This window comes from Mauremys reevesii, linkage group 4 (genome assembly GCF_016161935.1).
Source record: "Mauremys reevesii isolate NIE-2019 linkage group 4, ASM1616193v1, whole genome shotgun sequence".
NCBI classification, from domain to species: Eukaryota; Metazoa; Chordata; order Testudines; family Geoemydidae; genus Mauremys; species Mauremys reevesii.
In genome coordinates this window covers 107,915,549-107,938,095 of record NC_052626.1, presented here as the reverse complement: position 1 = coordinate 107,938,095, position 22,547 = coordinate 107,915,549, and the positions used below count along the sequence as shown (strand labels likewise).

Below are 22,547 nucleotides of genomic sequence, written 5' to 3'. Positions count from 1 at the left end.
TGGAGGGGTGGGGGGTAGGGCAAACAACCTAACAAGTGTTAAGATGGTGCTTGATACAATTACGATCAGGATTATATGATGGGGTTGCCTGCAATAGCAAAGTACGGGACTTAATGACCCAGGAGGTTCCTTCCAGTCCTATGTTCAAGTATCTGTGGATTTTGAACAGTCCTCTTTTAGTTGTTTCTTAGTCAAACTAGAGATGAAAACTTGGCACAGTCTCTAAATCTTTTTTCACAGGCTAATCTCTTCCATTGGACTATTTTTCCCACACACATAGTCGCATTAATTTTTCCAAGGTTAATCTTATTGGGTTATTTTCTGCCCATATTTCTAACCTATCTAGGTCTCCTGGTATTATTTCTCAGTCTTCACTGGGGTTTGAAACTTTTCCAAATTAGTATCATTGTGAATTTCATTAATGTGCTGTTTACTCTCTCTTTGAGTAAGAAGTGGTGGATAATTAACTACAGGTATGTCTACACTACAATTGCTAGAGCGGCACACCTACGGCACTGCAAATGTGCAGCTGTAGTGCCATAGTGTAGATACTTTGTACATCAATGTTTTTTTCCCCCATTAATGTTGTTAATCCACCTCTTCAAGAGGAATTAGCTTCTGTTGACCTAGCAGCATCTACATCAAGAGATAGGTCGACCTAACTATGGCATTCAGGGCAACCTGAGCGACGTAGCTAGGTCAATCTAATTTTTAAGTGTAGACTGGGCCTAAGCCTGTACTAAGGAACCATGCTTAGATAGATCTTTCATCTGCTCAATACTTAAATCACTGCCCTGTTTAAGATTTTGATCCAGGTTTTAGTCCACATAATACTGCTTCTATGCCAGACAATTGGAATTAATTTTTCAATCTAGATTGAAACACCGTATCAAATACAATACAATCTGAATATATATCACAGCTACTGCATTTGCTTTGCCTACTAACCAAATGCACACACGAGGATGCTGGAGGTCTTGAACTCTGCTGCCTTGGAAAACATAGGCAAGAGACAGCAGGTTGCAGCTGGTTTACATTTAATAGAACAAGATGTGAGTGGTGATTTCCTGTGCAAGAAACAAACAAGCCCATTTCCCACGTTGCCCCAGGCTATGATGGCTGCATTCAAATGCCTTTAAGGCTGGACCTGAAGGGGGGCCATAGCAAATGTTTTGACTCTGAGGTATAGTAACTGACTCCCTCCCCTTGAGACACCCAGGGCTCTCAAATGCTTCTTGTTTTTTTTACCCTTGGTTCCACAACCTACACCAGCATTGCTAATCCTCACCATTTTACTGTGACTTTTAAGAGGGTCGGTGTTTTTCTTTCAGCCCCAGTTCCTGGAATCAGGAGAATCTCAACTTCCAGTTAAAATAAAAGTAGGTGTCTGGCCCCGGCGGCTGCGGAGCAGATCGGGAAGACACTCCCACCCCCTCCTGGGTTCAGTGTAATCCCCAGGCTCAGAAACCAGGGAGCCAAGGCGATTTTTAGCGCAATCTGGTGAGGTTTGGGGGTAGGGCTGCCTGCTGATTTGTGAAGCCTGGGGGCTGCCAGCTGCCACCCAAGAACACGGATTGAAAAGCCCTGCAGTGGCTGCAGGCCAGGCACCCCTGTGGATCCCACCTCGCCTGTGTCCCTGGGACTGACTTGGGTCATGCCTCCCCCTTCCCCAGCCCAGCCCAGCCCAGCCCGAGCGAGGGGCGCCCCGGCGCGGAACGCTCGGGTGCAGTGAGGCCTCCCGAGCTGCAGGGGGCGATAGCGCCGCCTCCGCCTGCCGTGAGCCGGCCGGGGAGACTCTCCTGCGCCGGGCGCCGCTCATCGCAGCCACCCGTCCAAGGGCCCGGGGGACGCTGCGCGCGCGGCGGGGCCATGGCCAGCGGGAAGGTTCTGTGAGTAGCCGGCCCCGCCCCCTCCGTGATTCCCCCCCCCGCGCGAAGGGGCGCGAGCCGGCCGCGCCCGGGCCCCCCCCCCCCCGCGCGCGCCTGGCGCGGCCTGAGAGCAGGGCGGAGGGGCCCGGGGCGGCCCAGGGAGGCCGCCGCCGCCGCCGCTCTGGGGGTAACCGCGTCGCTAACGCCGCCCCCGCGGCCCTCCCGCCCCCTCTCCTGTGCAAACGCTGGGCGGGGAGTTGGCCGGAGGGGGCCCCGCAGGCCGAGCCCCCGCGCCTGCAGGGCAGCTCTGGAGCCCCGTGTCTGGCTCCCGCCGCTGCAGGGGGGTGGGTGCGGTCCAGCCCTGGGCCCCCCCCCCCCCCCGCCCGCATTGGAGTCCGTGCGGCTGCGGCACTTGTGCCGATGGTCCCCTAGTGTAGGCAGGGCTCCCGGCAGCGCTTTATCAGCCCCGTCAGCGCAGTGAGAGCAACAGCGGCCCAGGTCTCGCTTCAGGGGCGCTTCGGGCTTGTCCTCCGCTCTGGCTTTCTCCCTGGATCTGTCAGTTTCTTTTCCTTATTGTTTCCTTTCCTCCCCTTGTTTTCCCTCTTCTTCCCACATGCTGGTGCTGTCCCACTAACATTTCCCCCTTTTCTGAGGCCTGGTCTACACTAGGCGTTTAAACCGGTTTTAGGAGCGTAAAACCGATTTAACGCCACACCCGTCCACACTAAGAGGCCCTTTATATCAGTATAAAGGGCTCTTTAAACCGGTTTCTGTACTCCTCCCTAACGAGAGGAGTAGCGCTAATATCGGTATTACCATATCGGATTGGGGTTAGTGTGGCCGCAGATCGACGGTATTGGCCTCTGGGCGGTATCCCACAGTGCACCACTGACCGCTCTGGACAGCAATCTGAACTTGGATGCAGTGGCCAGGTAGACAGGAAAAGCCCCGCGAACTTTTGAATATTTCCTGTTTGCCTAGCGTGGAGCTCAGATCAGCACGGGTGGTGATGCAGTTAAAAATCAAAATAAAGAAAGAGCTCCCGCATGGACCATGCGGATGTGATCGCTGTAAGGGCAGGCAAATCTGTTCTATCAGCGCTCCGTTACAGAAGACGAAATTCAAAATCATTTTTAAAAAATCTCCAGACAGACGCCATAGCAGGGGCTCAGCACACTGCTGCGTGACAAACGTAACGGAAAGCCCAAGAATCAAATGGACGCTCATGGATTGGAGGACTCAAGCTATCCCACAGTTCCTGCAGTCTCCGAAAAGTATTTGCATTCTTGGCTGAGCTCCAAATGCTTCTAGGGTCAAACACAGTGTCCGCGGTGGGTCAGGGCATAGCTCGGCAATTTACGCACCCCCCTACCCACCCCAGAAGTGAAAGGGAAAACAATCCTCTCTTGACTCTTTAACATGTCACCCTATCTTTACTGAATGCTGCAGATAGACCCGATGCTGCAGCACTCAACACCAACATCCTTGCTCCCCCCCGCCATGGGTGGCTGATGGTGCAATACGACTGGTATCCGTCCTCGTCATCAGCCTATTGGCACATGGGGCAGTGCAAAAGGACTGGTAACCATGCAGACTAGCATCCGTTAGGTCGATCAAGGGTGCCTGGCCCTAATTTTTCATGGTAGATGGTACAGTATGGCTGATAACCATCATCGTCATAGCAACAGGGGGCTGAGCTCTGTCAGCCCCCACCCTTCATGTGTAAAAAAAAGATTCAATTGCCCCTGGACTAGCAGAGGGATGCTGGGCTCCTCTGCTCCACACTCCTTACTGTCCTGTCTGGACTATCATAGCAGCTGGAGGCTGCCTTCCACTCATTTCTCACTAACAAGTCAGTGTGTCTTATTCCTGCATTCTTTATTACTTCATCACACAAGTGGGGGGACAATGCTACGGTAGCCCAGGAAGGCTGGGGGAAGAACGGAATCAACAGGTGGGGTTGTTGCAGGAGCACCCCCTGTGAATAGCATACAGCTCATAATTTCTGCAGGATCTGACACAGAGCAGCTGTGCTCTCTGATACAGTGGTTCTCTAGTACACTTGCCCATATTCTAGGCAGGACTGATTCTATTTTTAGATACCAAAAAGGAGGGATTGACTCTGGGAGTCATTCCCAATTTTGGCTTTTGCGCCCCTGGCTAAGAGCAGCCAGGGGCACTTATGACAGCAGCAAATGGTGCAAAACAACTGGTAGCCATGCTCATCTTTTTACCAATTTATGGATTGGTAGATGGTACAGTATGGCTGATAACCATCTCTGCTGTCATGCAAAAGCAAAAGCATGCTGCTGTGTAGCGCTGCTGAATCGCCTCTGTCAGCGGCATCTAGTACACATATGGTGAAAGTCACAAAAGGCAAAACAGGCTCCATGATTGCCATGCTATGGCATCTGCCAGGGCAATCCAGGGAAAAAAGGCGCGAAATGCTTGTCTGCCGTTGCTTTCCCAGAGGAAGGAGTGACTGATGACATTTACCCAGAACCACCCGCGACAATGATTTTTGCCCCATCAGGCACTGGGATCTCAACCCGGAAATTCCAAGGGGTGGGGGAGGCTGCGGGAACTATGGGATAGCTACGGAATAGCTACCCACAGTGCAACGCTCCAGAAGTCGATGGTAGCCTCGGACCGTGGACGCACACCACCGATTTAATGTGTTTAGTGTGGCCGCGCGCACTCGATTTTATACAATCTGTTTTACAAAACCGGTTTATGCAAATTCGGAATAGTCCCGTAGTGTAGACGTACCTTGAGTCCCACCTTTTCCTGCTGTCACATCCCTTTTGCTGTCATTCCTAAACTACTTACAACCTTCTGGCTCACAGGTTTGGTCCCTTCCCCTGTTGCAAAGACATCTCTCAGACATGTTGCGTAGTGCTTTGGATGGTAGTGAAGAGTTGAATCCTGACACTCATTTAAAACAGTGTATCTGGGTTCCTTTGTTCCTTAGAAATAGCATATGGTGCTGAGTAAGGGTAGCCACCAAGCACGTGATTTATTCTTTATACATGCTGCCTGTTTTTTAAAACTGAAGTGCAAAAACGTGTATCTGGCAAAGGAATAAGCCAGTTTGAAATAATGGTTCTGTGGCGGAGGTTTATGTTCTTTGCTGTGATTTCACTCGGGGAGTAAAACAATTAAAACCAAGATTTTATAATAGCACTAGTGTTTTATGAGTAACTTTGATGTTTTTTCTTCCTGTAGCTACCCCCTGTACCAGCTGGGAAACCCCCAGCTGAGGATTTTCCGACCTAACTTCTTCATGACACTGGTGAGGCCTGGTGTGCCACAGCCAGAAGACACTGTACAGTTCCGTATCTCCATGCAGTAAGTGCAACCAAAGAAACTGTAGATGAAAGGGTCATCTGTTTCTCAGTTTGAAAGCCTTCAGGGATAACAGTCTAAATAATGAGAAGAACAGTATCTCTGGAAACACAGTTAACTAGGCTTGAGGTCAGATTTTGTTGTTGTTAGTTACAGTAGACTTAGGTCCTAATTAGAATTTATTAAATCTCCCATGTTGTGAAACGTCACACCCACTGTTTGAGCAGATAAGCCCATTGCCTGGATGCCATGTGCAGTGAATGTTGCACAGGTATGCTCCTTGAACTAGAAATAATATCTATAATTTTGATACCATCTTTCATTGTGAAGCATCCAAAAGCCATTTGCCAACCGAAATGCATATTGTTTACTGGAATTGCTTCACCAAATGCAGCTTCACTTCAAATGGGTGAAACATCTCTAGGGTGAAACATAGCAACACTACATTGCAGTTTCAGACAGACTGTGTAGAATGGTATATCTAACTGGAATTTTAGGTAGGACCTTTAAGGAAACACTCCTGCACTTAATTAAAGGACATAAGATCTTTAATGATCACAGGTGTTCAGGAGCTGAGTTTTACATCTCACCCAAAATATGCCTCTTCCAACAACAGTGTCTCTTTACAACATGCTTGGTAATAGTTCTGTACTGATTTGGTGGCAAGAAGTGACACCTATTTAGTTATCAACACTGTTTCTTCCACCGCATAGGTAATCTCGGCGTTCTCTCTTGCAAAGATTTAACTCGTTTTGACCTTGCTTAGCATATGTGATCTGATGGGATCACAGCCTAAGGTGGTATGGCTACAGATCCTGAAGCTTTTAACACATAGTGGTTGTGTGCTCCTGCATGTGAATCCACTTGGCAGGTGATGGTTCTGTCTTCCAAGCCAAGCTAAGGTTCTATACCCTAATTTTTTTTATATTTTCAAATTAAGAGTCCAACTTTGATGTCTTTTCACAACTGCTTCCTCTCACTCTAGAGGAAAAACACACACTTCAAAAGATTCACTGTATGCACCACTACTTTTGGACCTCTGGTAGGCTGCTGCAGAACCTGTCTTGGATGACTATCTATACTGATAAAGAGGATCCTAAAGAATCTGTTCCTTTGATTTCAAAACATAATCCCATTGGTTGAGACAAGGTCACTGGATCTTGTTCAGTGGATTGCTAGCCAGCCAATAGCTTTTTGGTGCCAATAGCTATTGACCAGCAAGGAGGAGAGTACTGTTAAAATATGTTACATCCCTGTCTTCACAAAACCGATTGTCTGCCCATTGATACTTTAATATACCGACACACTCTGTAGGAAGGGAATGTTGATTATTGATCAGAACAAGAGTTCAGAGTCCGGAGTTCGGGGTTCAGGTCCCACCTTTACCACTGATTTATTGTGACCTTGGACAAGTCACTAAAGCTCTTTTTGCCTCAGTTTTGACAACTATGGATTTAAATCCTTGCCTTCCATACAGGGGTATTGTGAAGCTTAACATTTTAAAAATATTTGAAGTTTATTTGAGGAAAGATGCTATAGAAGAGCACCTGTTAGGTATATAATGATTTTTGACAGTGAGTCCCACTTAAAAATAAGCGACGTTTTGGAGCGACAAGATTGTCTGTTTTTATAGGTTTCCAGTGCAATCGTAGTGACAAGCTTTGAGAGCAATAACTGTAAAATACTGCCTGAGGAATAGAGAAGCTGAGTGCTACATATAGTAGGCTTTGGGCACTGTATCACAGTTGAGGTAACTTTTATATCAGGGACTTCACTAGGCTGTGAAGGCCGTAGCTTCTGAAGCATGAGCTTTTCCTAGCGCCTCTTCTGTCGGTTAAGAAGACACTCCATTTGTCCAAGGGAAGTGGTGTGGGAGAATGCATTGGTTGTTATGAGGCCCTTCTTAGAGACAGGGTGTTGCTGTGATATCCTCCAGGGTGCAACCAGAGCCACTGTGTCCCCTTCAGCTTAGGGTGCTTCTTACACTGCTTTACTAGTGAAAAGCAGCCTATGCTCTCGCAGCCATTAATATGTAAAGGCACACTCAGCAAAGTTACATGAATGCTCTTTTAGTCACTCATGAACTATATACAGGGTGACACCTGTAAGTTCCCCAGCCTTGCACCCCAGAAATGTGCATCTTGCGCTGTCCAGCACACTACTGCACAGAGCAAGCTCATTAATAATTCGTCATTTTATCAAAGAAAATGATTATGCCTGAGCTTTTGTTAACCGAAGTGGAGATTCCCCAACCACTTCAACCAAAACACACCGATTTAGATAAAACAATAAAACAAGTTTATTAATTATAGAAAGATAGATTTTATGTGATTATAAGTGGTTACATGGGGTACTGTGTGTCACAGTTGCTCACCCATTTGTTTTCAGAGATTAGAGACTTCTGCAAAGAAAACAAAAGAATTGTCCACTTAGGATAGAGAGAGTGAGCCCATCCACCCTCTTTGAATACAACTGGTATTTGAGTTTTTGACTATTAAGATTACATTGGATTAAATAGTTGTTATTGCTGCAGCCTGTGTTTGCTTATAGCACCATTGTGAACTGTTTGTCTTGTTTGTATATTTGTGGCACTCAAATTATCTTGGCCAAATGGACTTGTTGATATATTTGCTCTAAAGTATTGATAAGCTTATACATATTTTTTTCTGTTTTGAATTTAGTTTAAACATTTACACTTTACTTCCCTCCTCTCCAAAATATTTCCTCTTTGCACAGGATGACGAGAGTGGATGTTAAGAATTACCTTGAAAAAATATACAACGTGCCAGTGTCTGTTGTGAGGACCAGAATACAGTATGGTGAGTGCAGAGGCTTTTAAAACGGGATTTTAAAACGTTTTTGTTTTCAACAAAGCTCCTCTTCAGCCTACAACTGTGTTTTTTAATCCCCAAGTGTTGATTTTCCAGTAAGATATTTTGAGAGAGTGGTGTGGTGAAATTTCTCTCTCCCCTGCCATCGCATAGATCCCATCACTGTGATGGAGAGATCTTCCTCTCCAGGGTTGAAGATCAGCAGTGTCTCTATGGTCATCCAGTCCTGGGCTTTCCTAAACTCCTTTATCTGTGAACTTCAGCTGTCCTATTCTGGGGAAGGTGGAATTTGGTCTTCATATTTGTTCAATTCAGGACGTTTTCTTTTGTCCCTTAGCCAGAGGACCCCCTTTCCCTGGATGAGGTAAAATCAGTATCTCCGTTTGCTCAGTCCTTACCTTCTCCCATTGTATTTCATATCACGTAACCTTCACACAGTTTAGCACAGGTGCAAGTACGCTCCTTGAACTAGAAATAATATCTATAATTTTGATACCATCTTTCATTGTGAAGCATCCAAAAGCCATTTGCCAACCGAAATGCATATTGTTTATTGGAATTGCTTCACCAAAATGCAGCCATCTCTGGGGTGAAACATAGCAGCCTCTGTTTGGTAGGGACCCAAGACTGAAATAGCAGGAGGGATTCTGTTGGCTGTAGGTTCTGTTGGCAGAATTCTGTTAGACTTCTAAGGGTAGCCCAGGACTGGAATAGCAGGAACCTGCAGGTGAAAAGTGAGATGCGATTACAGCTATATAATGGGGAAAGCTTGCCCAGCACCTGCATACACGTTCATGCCCCTGGTTGGTACTGTTGGTTCCTCATTTGGCTGAGCATAAAATCTATCCCCTCTGATGTTAGACACCTGCCAACCCCATCCTTCATTCTTATATAAAATTGGTTAAAACAAACAAACAACCTCCCTCCCCCATATTTCTTAAAGTATTAAGAAATAGTTAAGGCTGAAAGTAGTTGAGTTTATCTAACAACCAGACAATATAATTGTCATGGTTATGCCCTAGCCCCTACACCCAAAAATCCATCATAGTCTGCTCTGATTAATGCCTGGATCTGACCTGGTGTCAAACAACCCTTGGATTAGGGTGCACAAAGGTGCCATAAAGCCACCTTTGCATCTGATGCCCCCTCCCTGGAGCTTCTGTAATCATAGCTGGAATGCATTGGAACAGTGATGCAGAGTAAGGAGCAGGATTTTTAAGTGTCATCAGCTTGATTTTCAAGCAGTAAGTAACTGAAACGTAACTTGTTCTGACCAACAGGTCAAATTGTGTTGGGTTGCTGTATGTTTTTCTTAGTTTGCATCTCACAACTAGAGAGGAGGATCTGGTTGGATGTGTGTGTGAAAGCCAATAGTGGGGAGGACATTTTAAAAAAAGGGTAAAAAACAAGGTTATAGGAGAAATCTGAGGAGGAAGAGACAGGAGGGAAGTAAAAATTCCTAGAGAAAACATGCTAAAATTCCTTAAAATACATATGTATTTGTGGGGGGGGGGGGGAGAAAAGTAGAGAGTAAATTAAAGGGACAGCAAGTGTAGTATTTTCAATTTTTTATTTTCTAAATAACTTTATACTGACTTTATGCACATTTACTTCCAAACAGCTTCTAAAAATATTCATACCCAATTTGGCAACCTCTGCACTCCCCATAAAGCCTAGCCTGGCTGGTGGAGTTGGTGGTTGTGTGGATGTATGTTGGGAGGAAGATAGATGAGCAGGGAGTGGGAAAGTGTCATTAGTTGGGGAGCTATAATGAAGCACAGCCCACTATATTTTAGAAAATGAAAAATTGCTACATTTTTTGGATTTTTTAATTTCTTTAAAAGCAGAAACAATAAATTGCACTTGTGCACTAGCGCTACAGACTGTATAGTTTAGATGGGGAGCTCCAAGGAGCAGGGCCACTGATCTCGTAGCCACTTAATAAATGACTATTTTCTTCCTAGGGAGTACTGGTTTCCCAAAGCTGACCTAGTGGCTAGGACACTAGCGGAGATCTGGGTTCAATTTCCTGCTCCACCACAAGCTTCCTGTGTGGCCTTCAGCTAGTGCGCCTCAGTTCCCAGTCTGTAAAATTGGGATAATAGTACCTACCAAAGGATAAATATGTTTTAATCATTGTGAGGTGCCCAGATTCTGTGGTAATAGTATAAATAGCTAAGATAGAATTCTTCCCCACAAAAGAATCAAAACTCAAATCAAACTTTTCAGTTGGGGGAGCTTGTGACTCTGGGAAAGTAAAAGTGAGTTTCTCTTCACTTGAATAGGTGCAAACAATAAAAGGAACCACAAGAACCAGAGAGTGAAGAAGCCAGATTACAAGGTTGCGTACGTACAGCTGGTGAGTAAACATGTATGTGTGTTTGACATGAGGGTGGGGTCTGTTAATCAGCATAATTAGAAATAATGCTCAGTGAATTGTCCATTGTACTGATTATTTATGCAACTTAAGCCTTCCCGGTGTCATCCCCTGCCACACTTGAGACCTCATGATGAGGTTGTCTGAATGAAAAGAGTTTAGTTCAGAAACACCCAAACAAACCATTAGTTTTTAAATCCCTTTTTGTTTGAGGCCTGAATCTAAGGTCCAATCAGGTAGCATTGAGTATCAGTCTGCCAGTGAGTTTCAAGCTGACCCTGGCTGTACTCTGCATGTTGAGAGGTTCACCACTTATGTGGCTGATTTCTGAAATGTCTGCTAAGTTAAAGAATAAAGTGGATGTTGGAATGGTTGGAAGAGTTTAAGGTACTGCCCTTGGTGAGCTTTCAATCATGTCTAACAAGTATGCTTTGTGGCTAAACTGGGTTCTAAAATGTTGGTCACTCCCAGTGGAGATGGAGCCCAATATTTTGTATAACTGGTAATTTTTTTGTTTTGCTTTTTTTAACAACCCAAGCATATTATAGTTCAGATCTCTTCCTGGAATAACCTCTTTGATCGAAAACTTACACTCACAAAAACTACCTTAAAAGAACATTATTAAAATTGCCAAATCAAGCACTGGAAACTTAGGAAATGCCAGAATTACTGTTGCCTGTACAACCGTAATCCTATTCCCTTGTGCATCCATCCGGTACATTGAATGAAGCAAGTGTTCTGTGGGAAAAATAGTATATGATCATGTAATTAAAGACTGGATTATAATACATATGCACAGAAAACTGAATTAAGGTTGCATAGTCAACTGTAAATCTGGCATTTCCTACTGTTTTGGTGCTTGACTTTTGCAACCTTAAATGTTCTTTTAATGGGTTTTATATGTAATTTAATCATTTTTTTTAAAAGACCAAAATAAAAATTAATTCTGTTATGTACAACTGTGTAACAGCCCTCCTAGGGAGTGTATAGAATTGACCTCCCGCTAGCTTACATGGAGGTAAAAACTCCAGGTCCTTGTCTCCACTAGGATTTTACAACATGCGATAGCTATTTGATGTAAAAACACACCTATTATTTTCAGTGAAGACATAGTCTGAGATACAGGGGAGATTTACCCTGAGAGAGGCTAGGCAGTGTTACTATATTGTCTATGCTTCTCAGGGCTTCCACTGTGAGGAAGCCTCTCTAAGCCACAGTCAAGACTTAAAAGGAGCCTTGCAGGGGTGCATGGTATCCTTGCATTTCCTGGCCAGGCTCCGCATTCTGGCCAATGCAGTCCCCTAATAAAGACTTGGCAGCCACTTTCCACTGCCACATTCTCTGCTTTAAGGAAGGATCAGCCAGACTGTAAACAGGCATAGATCTTCAGAAGATGTCTACACTGTAATTAGAAACAAAATTCTCAAGTGTTGTGGAATAGATTACAGACTCAGAGCAGTATTGTCTGTGCTTACCTCAGGCCAAGCATCTGTACCTGGAACAATCACAGACATCACATCTGTGAGGGGCAAGCGTTTAACAATGTCATACTTTATCATTCCATGATATGAGACAGCTTTAATGCTTTGGGGCAGGGATGGTTTATTTGCTCTTCACTGTGCTAGGTGCTGTACAAAGGGAGCCTGGATGCATAGGTAGAGTTCCTAGACGCTCCTATGGTAATACAAGTAAAGTAATAACACGAGGCACTGCAAAGTAATGTAGTGAACCTTGAGCCAGGATATCGTGTGTGTCTTCTGCTTCCCCTCACCTCTAGGTTTCCAGGCTCTTCCTGCCCTCTCTGTTTCTTTTGTGTGTGCTCTACCTCGTGGCCCCTGGTACTCTTTACTTTCATGTCTTCCCTATGTATTTTTCCTCTTTGTGTTTTTTTTTTTTTTAATTACTAATTCTGGTCTGTCTTTCGCTCTGCTCCCAGTTCTGCATTAGTGTTGATTTTACAGCAGTGGACTAGAGTTCATGCCCCCACTGTCAATTTTGAAACTTTTGGTTTGCCTTCATTAGGCCCCATGGAACCCATGGTTAAAATAGAACTCTACTTGTAGTGTCGGAAAACCTCTGCTAAGCACTTCAAAACTACCCTTTTTTATTAGAATCATGCTGCATCTGTAACAACTCCAATTAAGGTCAAATTAGTCAATGTTTTTGCTTCCCTCTCATTTTTACCAGCTGTGTTTTCTCTAGTCCAGTTTCAAGTTAAAATGGTGTAAGAGAGTAAGAAAATTGAAGAGGTCAGGAGTGTTTTGTGTTGGCCTTCTTATCAACCACTAGGTGGAAGCATTACTCTTCCGAGTGTCAGGTTTCAGAGTAGCAGCCGTATCCGCAAAAAGAACAGGAGCACTTGTGGCACCTTAGAGACTAACATTTATTTGAGCATAAGCTTTTGTGGGCTACAGCCCACTTCATTGGATGCATAGACTGGAACATACAGCGAGAACCTGAAAAGGTGGAAGTAGCCATACCAACTGTAAGAGGCCAATCAATTGAGATGAGCTATCGTCAGAAGGAGGAAAAAAAACTTTTGAAGTGATAATTGAGATGACCCATAGAAGGTGTGAGGATACTTAACATGGGGAAATAGATTCAGTTAGTGTAATGGCCCAACCATTCCCAGTCTCTGTTCAAACCTAAGTTAATTGCATCTAATTTGCATATTAATTCCAGTTCCGCAATCTTTCTTTGGAAGTCTTTCTCTTTATCTGTCCTGTAGTGTAGGTGACTTCTCTCTTCTTCTGGCTCTGCTCTGTTCTTTTTTTTCTTTTCAGCAGGCGGGTAGTTTAGTTAAGAATGCTTGATAGAGATCTTGTAGGTGTTGTCTCTGTCTGGAGGGATTGGAGCAATGCGTATGTATTAGAGAGCTTGACTGTAGACATGGATCGTGGTGGTGTGTCCTGATGGAAGCTGGAGGGTTATTAGGTGGTGTGTGTATGTGTGACCATCACTTATTACACAGTAGTCTAGAAAAATGGACCGCTTGTGTGGATGGTCTAGGGGCTGAGGTTGATGGTGGATGGAAAATGTTAAAATCATGGTGGAATTCATAAAAATATATACTGTGGGGCCATGCGGGTACCTAGCAGCCAGTAGCAGTGTCTGACTTATATATATATATTGAAATAAAAAATAGTTGTAAGTAAGGACAAAGTTCAGCCACCGGGATACTGTTCCTTCCTGGGTAGTAGTCCATCTTGTGTGGAATGTTGGTGTAGAGGGCTTCTACATCCATAGTGGCCAGGATGGTGTTTTCTGGAAGATCAAGTCAGTGATGTCTCGAAGACAGCTGGGAGTGCTGGTAGCGTAGGACCTGAGGAGGGAGTCCACATAGCCAGACAATCCTGCTGTTAGGGTGCCAATGCTTGAGATGATTGGGCGTCCAGGATTTCCAGGTTTATGGATCTTTGGTAGCAAATAGAATACCCTTGGTCGGGGTTCTAGGCATGTGTCTATACAGATCTGTTCCTGTGCTTTTTCAGGGAGTTTCTTGAGCAGATGGTGTAGTTTCTTTTGGTAATCATCAGTGGGATCCAGAGGATAGTGGCCTGTAGAATGTGGTGTTAGAGAGCTGCCTAGCAGCCTCTTGTTCATATTCCAACTTATTCATGATGACGACAGCACCTCCTTTGTCAGCCTTTTTTATTATGATGTCAGAGTTGTTCCTGAGGCTGTTGATGGCGTTGTGTTCAGCATGGCTAGTATGACTTCCTTCGCTAGCAAGTCTCTGGTTACCTGGGTGAAATCAGGTTCATTTTAAAGAGACTAGTCATGTTGCTCTTCTTTGGAGAACATCAGTTTCTACAGCACTTGCACATACTAATGTACTGAAAGTATTCTGAAGATGAACAGTATGTTAAGAATCATATACAACATATCAGTTCAGTCTCTTTTAAATTCTATTTCTTGGGGATTTGAAATGGTTTTCTTTTTCCTCAGGCTCTAACTTGCCAAATAAGTTGTCAGTCCAGTTGTTACTGTTCTCCCATTAAAAATGACCTTAAATCGTCAAAGCTGTGGTCAAAAATGTCTGGAGTCACTCTTGTTCCTTCTCTTCTCTTCTCTTCCCACCGTCCAGAGGAGTGAGGAAGGCTTTATGTTACAGAGTCATAGTCCTTAGTATGGAATTCTGCTGCCTTTTAAACTATTTTATTTTTCATAAAAGCCAAGTTATTTATCTTTGTGAAGAAGCTACTGCAAATGTGGTTTAGCTTTTTTCTCTGCTTTAACTGGCAAATGCTAGCTCTAATGAAGGCATGGATGCCATAAAAAGTCAGTGAGACTTTATGGCCATGTCGATACTGGGGAAACGTAAAAAAAAAAAATTCCTACCAGTGCTATCACTAGTTCTGCCAAGCAAGTGGAGCAGAAGTGTAGACAAGGCTCTGAAATCCGGATCTGTTTTTACCTCCGTTTTAATTAAACCTGCTTAGAGAAAGTCTAATGGAAATGGTAATAAAAAGAAGAGCAATCTTGTCTACATTGGGCTAGCACCTGTTCAGTTGTACAAGGGATGGTACCAGTGGGAATTTTTTTGTAAATATTCCTACATATGTTTTGGCTACAGTGCCTTATAAGCATGTATTTAACAGTTCACATGTCACTTTAAAAATGCTCCCATCTAAAGATGACAGCGGTTTGTAGGGTTTCCCGCTGTATTTGAGGAATTTTGGAGAAAGTAAGATTCCCCATATGCTGCTATGTTACAAAAAGGATTTTAAAGTTACGTGTCCTATTCTCCTTGGCTCTACTCTTTATTTTAATACCAGATATTATTATAAGACACAAAGAGAGTCATGCAAATATATTAGGTTATAAAACTGAGCTGCCTTTGCTGCTGGCCCAGATCCCACACTGTAGGAATCCAGCATATTTTAGATGATATTATAAACATCACTCTATCCTAATTCTGAAGGACAGTAGTAAACGTCTTAATTATCCAAATAATCAAGAGCTTTCAGCTGTTTGCAAACTCAACATTTGTTGCATCATTCCTATAGAACAGTTTCTGTGCTGTCCTTTCATTCCTAAATTTGTGAAATAAATGGAAGGTCAAAGCACGTATAACTAGCTTGTGCTGGACAAGCCTATTAGCAGGATATTTCTGGCATGATACTCCTTGGTGAAAAGGTTAACAGTGTGAACACTTAACTTTAAAGGCCTAATTATGATCACTTAACAGCCCATTAAGCTGAATGGAGGCAATTTGTACCTCTTGGTGTGATATTTCTCTCTGAAGACAACCTTTATTTCCACCCTGAAAACGATCTTCCTAACCAGAAGAGCTAGAAATGTAAACTAAAAATAGACTTAGCACTTATTATAGCATTTTCATCTTCAAAGCTTTTAACAACATTTCATGAATTAATCCTTACAATAGCCATTATGTAAATGAATTTTATACTAGGGTAAACTGAAACAGAAGGAACAACGAGGAGTCCTTGTGGCACCTTAGAGACTAACAGATTTATTTGGGCATAAGCTTTCGTGGGCTAGAACCCACTTCATCAGATGCATGGAGTGGAAAATACAGGAGCAGGTATAAATACATGAAAGGATGGGGATTGCTTTATCAAGTGTGAGGTCAGTCGAATGAAGTAAATCAATTAACAGCAGGATAGGAAGGGAGGAAAAATACCTTTTGAAGTGGTAAGAGAGTGGCCCATTTCAGACAGTTGACAAGAAGGTGTGAGTAACAGGAGGGAGAAATTTGTATTGGGGAAATTGGGTTTAGGTTTTGTAATGACCCAACCACTCCCAGTCTTTATTCAGGCCTAATCTGATGGTATCCAGTTTGTAAATTAATTCCAGTTCTCCAACGTGAAGCTGCAGTCTGTTTTTGAAGGGGTTTTTTTTGTTGAAGAAGGATTAGATTTGGGGAGTTAATTGCTTCCTTTTTTAAATTTAAACAATGGACCATGCACCTCTCTTGCATATACATTTATAATTTGTAGAAAACAATGACATCTGTGGGAAGACCCTGAATCCTTGCAATACATAGATTTTTAGCACCAAGTTTTACTGTCTCAACAACAATAACATATATTTTTAAAGCCCTCTTCATTCGGTGATCTCAAAGCACTTTTTAGACATAAAATCTCACTGCATCCTTGTGAGTTGTGCATTATCTTCAATATACAAAAGGAACAATTTGAGGCCCAGTGTGGTTTAAAAGGTCACACAGCAAACCATTGTGAGCACTAGGAATAGAACACCAGAAACATGCCTTCCAGTTGCATGTTGTAATAGTCAACATTCCATCGCATGGAAAGTTAGAAGTGAAGTTATGGCCCTATTGAAGTCAATGGTAATTTTGCTTTTGACTTTAGGTAGGTCAGGATTTCTCTTATGAATCTTTTTATCATATGTGTGCCAATTGTTTACTGCATTACTTTAAAAATGATAAACTTTTTATTTTATTTACAAACAATACACCTAATGCCTCAGGTATACTGAATTTAAATATGTCTGAATGTACACTCTGCCCTTTACATAAATGGATGCCTCCTGATATATTTTAAGTTTTGAAAAAGCCCAGAAATATGCTTTTGAAAACTAGCTACAATAGCTATTTTTCATGCAGCTTTCATCACTCCAGAGTCTTACAGTGCAGTATTACAGTATAGTATTGTTACTTAGGATTTATAAACCTTCAGTTCCAGAGTGTAATGTTTTGGCTGTTTGAAATCGTGTCTGGCTGCCAGCCAAAATCAGAATTTCTTTACAAAACAAGAGCTGGAAAGAGCCAACTTGTCTACCCTGATTTTTATTTATTCACAAGCTCCAGATACAGATAGACTTAATCTGCTCAATATTTTACTTTCACCAGCCTTGAAATGGGAACTCTGAGCACTTTGATAAATGGATGAAAGGTTTGTCTGGTTCCACTGTAGCCTCTGTGCATAACTCTCTATACTCTTTTTGCAATGCTTAGTGAATCACAATGGATGTCACTAGTACACTGCAGGGACTATTTCCCTTCATTCTCCAGTAATGGAAGCATATCGGTATTGGAAGCATATCAAAATGGCTGTGCTACATCAGGAGATCACTCCTTTCCACATTGTTACCAGTAAAACTTGTGCTTGGGTCCTGCCTACATGCTGGCTTGAATTGTTTTCAAATCAATTCAGCTGAAATGGTTTAATCCCCAGTGTGAATGAGGCTTTAGGACTGACCTTGTCTGTGTCAGGGGATTTCGCTACAACATGATTGTCCTTTGTTTTCATTAAAGCATATTAATATTATGCAGTGTAGACAGGATCTTAGCCACATGCCTGAAGTCTGCTAAAGTCTCGGACAGCCTGGGGCTGTAAGAGTGCTCACAGCTGGTCCAGTCTGTGCATTTTCTAAGGGAATGGTGTAGCTACTTTCGTGGTACTTACAGCAAAGGAGCTTCAATGCTCCATGGTTTCAGCACTGTTTAGGAGTACTGATGAGGCCCAATTCTATACTATGAAATGGAGCTGTGCTTTAATTGTCGTAGGACAGCCGTGCTGTACCCAGTCCCCTGATTGTTTTGTAGTGTAGATAGCCTCTTAGGAACCCTAGGAAGTGTATGCTATAAAAAACAACCTGGGAATCGCATTGCACTAGTTGAACTTGTTGTAGGTTCAAGCATGGATAAGCTCAACTGGGGCAAGTTGCGACTTCCTTGTCTACATTTGGGGTTTAGACCATCTCTCACCTGTAAATTGCCATGCAGTGTATAAGGCTAAATAAAAAAACCAATACAAGGACAACTGTGTCAAGTGACATGGTTACTGTTCTCCTCAGACCCAGTTGCATTACATTTTCAGTTCTAAAATGAAGTGTAGATGGGAACACAACATTGTTCTGGAAGCAGAGTTGAGCCTTGTTCTGATGCCAGCCTGGGTATGAAATGTGATTAAGCTCCCATCTGGAGCTGTGTTGTAACTGGTTCTCTGATGTGTTTGTGTTTGTAGTGTAGATGGGTATTTACCCATTTTTTAGAAATGCACTCTAATTTGCAAAACCAATTTAAGTTTATAGAGTGGCAATAAATGCATATAAAAACCTTGAGAAGTATGCATTTATTTGTCAGATAGTTTTAAAACAGTCCCAGTGTTATTTTTATAACATCTCTCTCTCTGCCATATTATTGTGTGTGTGTTTAATTATGCAGCGTTTCATACTGAAATGAATGGAGAGGGCTTGCATTGTTGATTTAAAGAGGTTGCGATTGGTACAAACAATACTCAGAAATAGAGATAATGTCAATGGGATAAAACGTTGTCACAGAATAATGGTTTCCTGCTGTTAGATAAAAGCTAGAGGCCAAGTGATGTTTATTTTCCACCCAAGCGGGAAACATTGATCCTGTGACGGTGATATACTACAACAGCTTGTCTGTTAGGCGGAATGATTGATGTAGGTTTAATCACTTTATCTCATGAAAGTTGTTGGTACATTACAGTTTTTTTCCCACTGTATTGTTGTTTTACATTCTATTCTTTGTTTCAACTGGTGAGAGACCCCTGCCAACCACTATCCTGTACGACCCACCCTGTAGTGACTTGCTGAGACTGAATTGTAGCACTTCTCGCTGTGACAGCTAGGCATATTAAGTATAACATTTATATTATAAATTAACGAGCCATATACACAGACCATTACCTAAGTGCTAAACAAAATAAATGGTCTTTACATGGTTCACTGAAGTTGGGACTCTGGCAGAACTGCTCACTGCCAGTGGCCTTGATCTTATCTTAGGAGCTAATACAAACACCTCTTAGTTGATGCACTGTGGTATAATATAAGAGATGGATTTCAGATAGTCATCTCCTGAGCATTCATGCCTTAAAGATAGTTGCCAACACCTGGATTTGCACGTAGAAGTGAATAGGAAACCAGTGCAGACTATGAGTTCTTGGTGTGTATAGAGCCCTGTCCTGCTTGGGAGATGGGAAGTAGCACTCTCCACCAGCTGAAGCTTCCGGGTGGTCTTCAGATATAGCTGTAAGTATGTACATCACAGCTACTTCAGAGAAAGACTGGAATGTGTATCTGACCATTTGTTCTCTCTCTTTAGGGTCAGGGACAAACCTTTCAGTTCCCAAACCTATTTCCAGAGAAAGAAGAAACCCCAGAACCTGGCTCTATCGAAGACATCCAGAAGCAGTTTATGGAGAAGGAGAGACAGAGGCAGACAGCTGACCCCAGGCGAGGAGGAGTCACCGACTGGTTTGGACTTTGATGGAACAAGGCAGCTGCCTTTATGCCTCTCTGATGGATTTTAATCAGCGAACCTGCGTCTTTCTCTCCCTATGACATAGGGTTTATTTTCGAGCAGCCTATCTGTGCATAACTATGACAAAATGGCACAAAAGAGAAATAAAAATAAAAAGACAACATTTCTGATCTTTCTTATAAAGGCTCCAGACCTCTTAAATACAGACTCACTGGCAGTTCTCTTTGGCTGGGCGAGTATATCACCCACCCGCTCCCACTTAGAGCCCTGCAACTTGACCTGAATCAATGGCACCTATCTACAAGTGTCAGGTTTGAGGCAGGTCAGAAAACAACCCAACCTTCTTGAGGTCAGGTCAGGCTGTCTTTGACCTTCTCCTGCCTGTGAGGTTGGCATGGTGGCAGCTGCACGCCCCACTCCTGGTGGCTGTTGCCATCTCACTGCACTCTCTGTGTGCTGCGGAGCGAGTGTGCGGACCAGGAACAGTGCCTCCCTCTCCGCCATAGTGCAGTGGTGGATGGCAGGAGCGGAGCATGCAGCCACTACTGTGCCAACCTCATGGGAAGGGGCAACAGTGATTCAGGTTTGGGGTGAAAGATTCAGGTTTGGGTTGGAAAATGACTAAACCCTCTCAGGCTCTGGTTGGGTGGGCTTGGGTCCAGTTCAGGGATAGGTCGGGCTTAAATTTAAAGGCCTAAGCAGACCTCTGCTCCCATTCTCCTTACCCACTGCCTCCTGTAGGTCATTTGAGCACCAGTATCAGGAATGTCATTGTCCAACGTTAATTGTAGTGTGCATTGAATAGATTGTATAAAGGATGAGCTGGGTGGATGCTGTACTGATGGGGTGATATAAGATGGACTGGCTTCTCTAGCTAACCAGTGGATTGGTTACATGGGCTTCAGAGCACCAGTTTCTATCCTTGCCAAGTGGACTAATGCTTTGCTCACAGGATACTATGCTGTAGTGACTTTTTCTGCTTGGGGTTGTAGCTGTGATCTAATTTCACTACTCCATTAATGTTTAATACATTCTGATGTTGTGGGGCTTTTAATATGTTGGAGGAGGAGGCTATACAAGATGGATACACATCCATATACACATTTATATAGCCCACAGAGACTTGCAGGAACTAGTGAATATGATTCTCCCTGAATGCTGATACATGACATAAGTAGTTGATTCTTAGGACAAGTGCACACTGGAAACTTCTGCTGGCATAACAATGTCAGATAGGAAGAGGATTTTTTTTTTTTATGAGATAGCTATTCTGGCACGAGCCCTAGGGAAAATGCGGTTATACTGACCTAAAATGCTTTTGCCAGCATAGTTTATTTTCTCTCACAGATCTGGTGTAAACTATGCCAGCAAAAGCACTTTCTTGCTGCTATAGCTGCATCTATGATAAGAGGGTTTGCCAGCAGTTATACCAGCAAAGTGTTTCTATTGTAGAGTAGCTGTCTTCAGATTCTTTTATTGTCTTGTGTTCCTGCCTTTTCTCTTTGCTCTGGTGAGGACATAACCTTTCCTTCTCTCCTCTTTGCCAGGTAATGTGCTCTGCTTGAATGTCAAAAGGGGGGCTGCTTTTCAGCAGACAGAGTAACTGTACTACTGTGCCTTTGGAAAGGGAGCTGTGCCACCCTCAGTGCTTTGATTTCTCTCGGTTGGCCACTAGACATACAAATCTCCTCCTCTCCAGCATGTGAAGGGTCAACCTTTCAGCTCAAGTTTCCCCTGCTGTTGAGTTCTGCCACTTGAAGCCCTTGGCTGTGCAGCGAATGAACTCTCCCCTTCAACACCCTTCTCCCTCTACCCAGGCACTCTCCTTTAACTGGCTCTGTCCAGACTTGCAGACTGGACAGCTAGCAAGATGTTTACAAGGAGACAGCTGTTCCCCAGAGAAGCCATCCAAATAGGATTTTATGCACTCCGTCCTGCTCATTAGCTGCCTCTCCCGCTGCATGACAGTCCGATTCCTGTGGTTTGTTCCTTACAACACGAGTGAATACCCCACCCCCTCCTTGTACAACTTCCAAGAAAGAGATTTAGAGTGCATCATGATCTGCCAGCCAATGCTTAAACAGAGAGATGCTCTTGGGGTGGGGGAAACAAGAAGGGAGGTTTTACTATCACACAACTGCTAACAGAACTACAGTAGTAGCCGTGGAAAAATACGAGCTCCATCTGAATTAGTTTTTATGCCCAGCATATGCGACAAACCCAACAGTGCCAAAGATCTCTAGTGACACCTGAAACCTTGTGTAAGTCAGGAGATGGCCTAGAATTTTAGAATAGAGTGGCTGAATTTCCAGACCAGTTGGTTTAAAGGGGTTATGCTCAGACTAGCATAACCCCAGTCTTAGACTATAAGATGCTTGTGGGAGGGACTGTCTTTTACCGTGTGTTTGCACAGCTCCCATCACAATGTGGACCTGATCCTGGTGGAGGTATCCAGTTGCTACTGCAGCATGAATGCGAAATAATACATGTGGAGTCCAGCTGATGTACTGAGCTAGGTAACTGCCTCCTCCTCATACCAGGGGCTTGGGAGAGCTGGAGCAGAACCACCCCCATGCTGCCAGCTGGCTTTGGGGAAGCTGGCTGGTGTTCTTCACTGTCTCCTTCCTCATCACTGGTCAACCAGCCTTAACCAAAGAGCCAAGCAGCTCTCCATTGTGAAGAATATAGTACTGCCCTGTGAGGCAGGTATGACTCAGCTTTGGTTAACTGGGGTGGTTCTTTGTCTATAAGAGCTAGACATAATAGCAACAGGTACCTGGCTTAGCCATGAGACTCTAACCCTTCAGCCTTTCTGCCCCGCCCACTTCCAGGTTCTCGGAGTAGCTCACGGCAGGATAGGCCCCCAATGCAAATAGAGTAGACTGAGGATGACTTGCCTGAGGTTT

At 43.6% G+C, this 22,547-nt stretch overlaps 1 protein-coding gene across 2 annotated transcripts; it reads left to right on the top strand.

The window, feature by feature from the left end:
- Positions 1-1,767: 1,767 nt before the first annotated feature.
- Positions 1,768-19,816, top strand: MRPL23 (mitochondrial ribosomal protein L23). 2 transcript variants are annotated; one of them, XM_039533296.1, is made up of 5 exons: positions 1,768-1,889; positions 5,094-5,216; positions 7,950-8,032; positions 10,330-10,403; positions 19,483-19,816. In XM_039533296.1, exons 1-5 carry the CDS (start codon positions 1,870-1,872, stop codon positions 19,645-19,647), a joined length of 465 nt encoding a protein of 154 aa, XP_039389230.1. In that variant the 5' UTR covers positions 1,768-1,869; the 3' UTR covers positions 19,648-19,816. The 2 variants fall into 2 exon arrangements, with proteins under 2 accessions (XP_039389230.1, XP_039389231.1); XM_039533297.1 differs by lacking the exon at positions 1,768-1,889 and adding an exon at positions 1,970-2,055.
- The last annotated feature ends 2,731 nt before the right edge of the window (positions 19,817-22,547 follow it).

What these genes read in the sequence shown, in the direction of transcription:
- MRPL23 (XM_039533296.1), top strand. Translation starts at nt 1,870, where the DNA reads ATGGCCAGCGGGAAGGTTCT. An exon ending in CAGTTCCGTATCTCCATGCA is followed by an intron (nt 5,217 to 7,949) that starts GTAAGTGCAACC and finishes CTCTTTGCACAG; the next exon opens with GATGACGAGAGTGGATGTTA. An exon ending in AGGTTGCGTACGTACAGCTG is followed by an intron (nt 10,404 to 19,482) that starts GTGAGTAAACAT and finishes CTCTCTCTTTAG; the next exon opens with GGTCAGGGACAAACCTTTCA.